The 7,500-nt window shown below is 42.3% G+C and overlaps 1 protein-coding gene across 19 annotated transcripts in view; it reads right to left on the reverse strand.

Annotated features, from left to right (window-relative positions):
* Window positions 1-7,500, reverse strand: part of LOC143018964 (uncharacterized) — a 684,447-nt gene that overhangs the window by 19,984 nt on the left and 656,963 nt on the right. For 10 of the 19 annotated variants that reach the window (XM_076174620.1, XM_076174619.1, XM_076174603.1 and 7 more), the window contains 4 exons: window positions 5,910-6,034; window positions 5,024-5,278; window positions 4,691-4,768; window positions 1,311-1,727 (listed from right to left, as the gene is read on the reverse strand). In XM_076174620.1, the coding sequence (XP_076030735.1) occupies window positions 1,311-1,727; window positions 4,691-4,768; window positions 5,024-5,278; window positions 5,910-6,034 (875 nt within the window). Of the gene's footprint in view, window positions 1-1,310; window positions 1,728-4,690; window positions 4,769-5,023; window positions 5,279-5,578; window positions 5,624-5,909; window positions 6,035-7,500 lie in introns of those variants that run through there. The other 9 variants (XM_076174617.1, XM_076174618.1, XM_076174616.1 and 6 more) reach the window with 5 other exon arrangements.

Raw genomic sequence — 7,500 nt, forward strand, 5'->3', positions numbered from 1 at the left:
GTATGACTTCAGAGCATGAACCCCCATTACTTTAATCATTTCGTGATTATACAGAAATATTGGCTACACAATTTGATACAATATGTTTAAATGCAACTTAGTATAGCATAGTTATGGGGACATAAAAGTCCCACCTGCTAGTTCAAATATTTGTGAAAGAAAACAAATTCTGTGAAAAAGAAAACTAATCATGTTCAGAATTAACTTTAGAATAGAACAATGCTTTCATGATGTACACATAAAAAAAAATTCCCCTTCTTATCAAACACCGCATGCACCCAGTTATAAAGCTTTGGGTTAAAATGTTCCTTAAAGTGTATTTGAGTACAGGCAAATAGAGGAATATGTGACGCTGTGCTTTACTTTTAATATCTACTCTTCTTTTCTAACAATAACCATTCTATTTTTGGTCAAGTATCTGGAGTTCTGGCTGGGAACAAAACATGCAACTGCACGAGAAGTCACGCAATGGTTGTAGGAAGGGTATTCAAGTGCTTCAGTGGAATGCGTGCTACATCGGATTTGGTGCAACAGTGACGGACATATTAAGAAGGTCACACAGTTGTCACTGACAGGTATGTCAGAAGTCAGTACGTCATTGCAAAATGTACAGAACACTACATGTTGGGTTTCAGACGAAAAGGGTAAATAAAATCGTTTCTGAATAAAGAGAAAGAGTGAACGGTGTAGTAGAGCACACTATACAGAATAACCAATATGTACGGTAAATGGTTTTATTTTGTATTTTTGTCTTCATGATCAATTTCATATTGTCTCGTTTGAGGTTTGGTAACAACCAGGACAGTCCGACTAAGAATATAGTTCCAGTCAGGAAGGGGAAAGGAAAGGTGAAGTTTGCGACACACCAACAACATTCAGAGCCTAAGTCCTCTATGTGTCAAGGATAGAAACCACAACACACACAATATCAGGCATCACGAGAAAAATACAGCAAACAACACGGTAGCAGAGAAGAGTCTGGAAAGGAACCCGCTACCAAACCAAACGACACAAGGACAACCATGAGGGAAGAAAACAACACACCACTCGGGACGAAAAAAAAGGGAAACACCCAGTCTCTTCTGCAGCACGTCTGAAAATGGCTCGGGAACTCCTTGAGGTCCCGAGTCCACGGTAAGGAAGAGATAGAAGAGCCGAAGTGATTGCGGTAATGGGGGGTTGGGGAAGCGGCGGTGGGTGGGATGGTGGCGGGGTGAATTTGAGCAAGTGTCAAAAGATGAGGCGGACTGAAATGGTCACACAAGCCTAAAGCAGGAGGAGCTGCCTCGCCCACCACCACTCATGTTTACCCTGGCCCTCCGAGAGTGTGTCCGTAATGGTTTGCAAGCGCTTGAAGAACTTGGAAGGGTTGGGACTTCGCCCCTTCTCCGGATACGGCTGCGGGAGTGAGCGGTACGGCTGGGGGCTAAAGTTCGTGTACTGTGGAGAGGAATCGGGGGATGGTGGTGCCTGCCAGGTCTTGTAAGCCACAGGTGGTAATGTTGGTGATGTTGGAGTTGATGACGATGGTGGTGCTGGTGGTGGTGTAGCTGTAGCTGCTGCCGAATACCGCTGTTGCTGCTGCTGGGCTTGTGAGGAGTTATTCTGTTGGTGATCAGACCCAGGTGTACTTTGGTGCGTTTTCTGTTGTTGCTGTTGTTGTTCATATTGTCGACGCAAGAGGTCTAATTGCTGTTCCTGCTGTGGCGTTAGCGAGTCGTCGACTCCTGTTCGCAATGGATTCGGAAGGGGCGAAACAAAATAAAGGTTTAAGCAAAACAGGTGAATAAAATAGTGTGGGAAGAGAGATGCAGAGGACAGGATGACAAACAAAAGGTGGGAAAAATCATGTTTGTCGGAATGGCAGTGGTGGTGGTGGTGATGGTGGTGGTAGTGTTGGTGACAGAAAGTTGAAGCAAGTAGTGTTGGTGACAGTGCAAGAAGTGCTGTTCTTGGTGCAAGAAACCAAGACATAGTAGTAGTGACGAGAACAAAATGGGAAGTGACACAGACGGAACAAGAAGGAAGAAAAAATATATACTCAAGAGTAAAGGATGATGAGTACAATATATGAAATTAGAAAACATAAAAAGATAAAACCATATTTGCAAAATAACAAAAGAGTGGTAAAAACTCATAGAAAAGCTTCTTTGTAGCTCGAACTACTAGCTGAACTAATAAAGAGTTTATACACGCGAAACGCAACTAGAAGCGGATGAAGTTTGGGTTTTGAAGGTCACGTATGAGATGGTTGAGTTTCTCATACACCACCGTTCTATATGACTGATGACAGATACAGAATGAGTGCGTACCAGATTAAAAACAATCAAGTGTGCATAAGGTTCTACAATGCATTCGAAAAAAAATACTGAAAAAAAACAATGAAGTCGCTGCAGAGAGTAAATTGCCTGGCGACAGCCAGAATAAAGCCTAAAATCGTGAGAGGCAACAAAAAATCTGACACAGGCTTGAGATGTGTTAATGTGTTGATTTTTTCCGCTGCCGAGGAACTGTCCCTCACCTGAAGGAAATCACCTGAAGCAGCAAGTCGTAAGAGGCAGCGAAAAAAAAAAAGGATAGGTGAGGATCAGAAGTACTCTGGTGTTATGGAAAACGAAAGGAATGGGGAGAATGGAAAGGAGAAACAAGTCTGACAAAAAAAGAAAAGGGAGAGAAGGGCAGATCATATTTGAAAAAAGTACAAAGGACCAGAAGAAATGGACACATCTCCTGCAGGAGATATGAGATACAAATGGGCTGAGGAATAAGACAAAAACACTGAGGCGTAAAAATTATACAATATAATACAAGTTGGAACAGATACAGTATAATGCAAAAGACAAAAGAGAGGAAGAAACTGGAAGGTATGGCAAAATAAACAAACATAGAAAGGAATATCAAATTTGAGTCTTCGAAGGCAAGGAGTTTCTGTGGGAGGAAGACGGCCAACAAGTGAAGACCTTATAAGTGGAAAAGAAATTACGGACATGTTGGTGAAGTGCCAATAAAATCTGAAAGATAGTAACTCTTAGAGTGCTCCAAAGCGACCACATTGATGTAGATGTCATAAAAATAATGTGGATCAACTTCGGAGATTGAGAAACATGGAAATGACAAACGGACAAATGAAACATAATCTGAAGAAAGAAAAGCATTAAGAACGGGGCGGGAAAGGGGGGAGGTGAGAGGAAGGTCAATTCTCAGAGTCTGGTACGGGGGCAAAGTCGGGGTGGTGGTGGCCAACTGGGGTGATGAGGGAGTGTGGATTTTGCAAGCGGAGGAAGCGACTGGGCGGGAAAATGAGTGACTCGGTTAGCGAGCAACGGAAAGAGGAAGGGACAAAAGAGCAAGAGGTTGGGGAAGTGACCGGGGGGTTGGATGCAAAGGGCAAAGCCGTGACAGTTATATATACCACAAATTACCGAGGGGGGATGGGGATGTATCTGGCAAATTAAGCGCCTCGACCGGAAATCAGGAGGGAGCTGAAATAAAAAGAAATTGGAGGGAGAGGGGGGTTGAATAATAAAAGAAATAACCACATTTTCGGAACTCAACCCTATTTCTCTGCGTTCTTTCCTTCCTTCCTTCCTTCCTCTTTCACCAACTTATAAAGCAATTTACATTTAACATTTCCTGAAGACATCCCTTAACCTCTCGGCTGTCAGGCGGTCTGTCGCTTGCATTAGTCATATAAAAAACAGGAAGAAATTTTTTATTGCTAGCGCGTGAGTAAATCAATGAAGTCTTTTCCAGTGGCACCATACAAAAAAAAAAAAAAAAAAAAAGAGAGAGAGAGAGAGAGAGAGAGGTTAGTCTAGATTTTGACTTCAAGATGACGACAGTCCAGAGGTTAATCGTATCGGTTTGGTAACATTCAAAATATCTTGTATATTCTTGTTTATCTAAAGTTGCTTACATCCTAAATGTTACAAAGGGAAAATAAATAGCATGAATAAATGAATAAATAAATATACTCATTTGTCCATGATCGCAGGTTATAGCATAGTTTTGGGTGTGTGGGAGAAGGAGTTCTTCTAAAACATAAAGAAAGCCACTGAACGCCGTCCATTTCCAGATTAACTGACAATTTCTTTAACTTCATTATTTTCATGACAAACCAAAAACAATAAAGAAGAAATGGACTTCTTGGAGAACCTTGGTGATGGAAACACAAAAGAAGACTCTTCTGCTTGATGGAAGAAGACCCAATGTTTAACTGAGACCAGGTCTTTGTGGACAATAAGATAATGCTCATATAGTAAAAAGACAATTTCTCGCTGGTCTCCAGCATACCGTGACGATCTTGTCTCTTAGAAATTCCATACCTAAAGCTTAGATTTCTATGTTACTTGTCCGAGATGTGACATGCAATGGCATGCCTATGTACAGTCGTTAACGTTCTAGAAGTGGCATCTTGGTTGAGCCGGATGTGCATGCGAGAGAGTAACATGCAAAGGCAAATGATAGCCCCTCACTGTCACCATACCGAAAAAGTCTACAAGAACAGACACCAGGTGAATGAAGAGGGAGAGAATTCCCAACAAGCAATGAACCAACCACTACTGCATCTTTCTCAAGCTTACAGGTGCTATCTGACTACATATCCCCCTCAGAACCAATATTGATTCTACTGACGAGGGATGTCATTTAACTCTAAGTGCCATACAGAGCCAAATGCTACCAATCCTACCGTGCTTGAGACTCGCCGTGCCGTTCATGGACCCACCACGGTACCTTGGATTATCTTCGTCTCTTATACTGACTCGAACTGTTGATCCAAAAAGGCTTCCAGGTTAGCTGGCATACAAAGTATGACGAACATGATCGTGTACAATTGTCCCACATTGGGACTATTTCAACAATGCATATATGTTAACTGTGAAGATGGTGTAAAACTCTTATTTCATCATATAGAAGGTATAAAAATGGATGGAAATGGTATATAGTATCAACATAACCGGTGCGTTTGGTGCGGAGAAAGCATCCAAGTTTTGGTGGATGGCGAACTATCCCCACAGCTCACCTTGACTCTTAAATCTGTTGTTCAACTCCTTTTCCTCATTAGAATTTTGACTAATGTACTTCGGAGGACCAGGACTGGCACTCCGACCTTCCGGTTTGGCGTCTCCGTTTACGATCACGTAGTTCCCCGTCCCTCCGTTGGTCATGGACCTCGTGCCGAGGGCTTGAGAGGGAACTCTCGTCACTCCTGTGCGCCCAGGGGATGCCGCAGGAACTTCCACACGCATGGGGGAACCGATGCGAGGAACTGTTCCTTCTGCAAGGTTTTGGGGTGTTGGTGACTCGAGGTCCTTCACCGTAAAGCAGCCGAAGTAACCATATGGAAGACTTACCCACTAAGAATAAAGAAAATACCGCCTCATGCTGTCGCTAGTTGTAAGATTTCGGACTTAGGGCTAACGGCTGGTACATTTCTTCCTTAGATAATAGACATTCAAATACTTCTGTCTTGCCCATTCTTCGTTCTGGGTATGCGAATGACAAATGAAAAATGTTACGAAAAAAAAAGGACAGGGGGAAGTAGTGGGATGTGCATAAAGGTCTTTTACATACTTACCTACAAAGGTGCATTGGTCCTTATGAAGCTCATAGGATTTTTTATCTAAAAGGTGCAAAGAATCAAGGGGAGAAGATGAGAGCATCAAAAGTATAGGACAAATCAATGTAAAAAATGAAATGAAGATGAAATACAGATACAAATAACCGAAATAGTAGGGAAGGAAGGAACTGGCGCTGTACTGGGTTGGCTAGTTCTAGAGCAACTACGATCTCTTACTAGACCCTACGGCTTTTCTTCTAGATCTCCTAAAAGCGATAAGAAAAAAATAAATCTAGATTTTGTTGACTAGGAACTACGTCTAGTGTACCTACGTTGGTTAGTTAGTTACCTGTTGAGGGTTCATCATTATCGAAAACACTCTGCAGTACTCTGAAGGATCTTGATTGGATTGGTGCTCCGTTGAGCGCGTTAGGGTCACCCTCACTGCCGTTCTGCTGAGGCCGGTATTGTGTGCTGTGAGGAGGAAAACCACAAATTTCGAGTTAGTAACCTGGAGGCGGGAGTTGAGGAAGAGGTGTTGGAAAGGGAGGATGTGCCCAGTAAACGGCGGAGTTTCTTGTGGTGGAAGGGAAGTGTCTCATGTTGCGTTGAAGTCACTGGAGTGTCAAGGTTGATGAATTAGTGTTCTGAGGTTTACGCTTCTTTCAAAATGAGGTTATGGGTGTAAAGGTGAATAACTGTTGTATTCTTTGAACTTGGAACTTTAACTATTATTCACGTAATCAAATGCCGCATAAATTTACTGATCGAAGAAACGTATATAAATATTCTTTTATAGTTATTCAAGTATAGTTTTGAATTCAGAACTTTAACTATTATAAACGTATAAAGTCATATGTTACATGAGATTACTGTCTGAAGAAACAGGTGTGAATATTTTTGTAACTATTCAAATATATGTACTTAGGTTAAGGTCAGGCTTGTGTTTGCTAGTACTGGTACATATTTGTTTATTATTATTTTTCTCACCGTGTAACATCTAGAATTATTTTGTCAAACCAGACTATGAGGCATTTTGCCGTGGCAGAATAGCATCATCACACATTAGCCTGAAACCGTTCCAGGATTCGAGAGAAAGAGAAAAAAAAAGGCAGCTTCTGTTAATATGTCAAAAATGAAAAAAGAAGAAAAAAAAATACACAAGAAGCCGGGATACCACGCCTGACAATACCGCTACATGCGGCGCGAAAGTTGCGCCAAGGCGTGGTTAGGGGACATCTGGGGTTGGCAGGGAATGACATAAGTAAAAATACGTCTAATGTCTAACACATACAGGTAAGTTCGTCACACCTCTACGACGGAACGGCTCATTACTGGGGGGCTGTTAGTGGTCTCTCCAAGTATAGCGAAACCTCAAAGAGCAACACTGAAACCACAGTCAACAGGGATAAAGACACCAACAGAACGATGAACACACTACAGTACAATTAAATGTACACCTTGCAGTACTTAAGTACACAGTGGAGTGCTACAGCTCGTGTGTGTGAGTACATGTGCTACCGTCATCTTCACATCGTCGTCCATTGCGACCTACACGCCAGCTGTCACAGATGGTTATAGGGTCACAGGTGGAGTTAGTTGTCATAACACTGTCACAAACTGACTTGAGATTTTATGCATCCAGGACCATTGTATGGAAACGAAGCCCGATGTCAAGAAAAGCATTGGGTGGATGATGACGCCATGCCGTAAGGGTCGTGCTGACGATGTACGATAACGCCAAATTTGTGTCCGCGCTTTTTACGGGATGTATATAAAGAAAGCAGGTTTGCCTGCTCATACGTCCTACTCTGTCCACTGGCGCCGGCTAGCATCCAAAATCAAACCATATAAACAAATACAGATGTGAAAAAAAATAGGCTTGAGTGGTCGAAGCAGGCACCTTGATCACGGTTTAACTATGCAAGTCTGCATTTGCT

This window comes from Oratosquilla oratoria, chromosome 36, assembly GCF_046742065.1.
Source record: "Oratosquilla oratoria isolate Oo_2021 chromosome 36, ASM4674206v1, whole genome shotgun sequence".
Taxonomy (NCBI): domain Eukaryota; kingdom Metazoa; phylum Arthropoda; class Malacostraca; order Stomatopoda; family Squillidae; genus Oratosquilla; species Oratosquilla oratoria.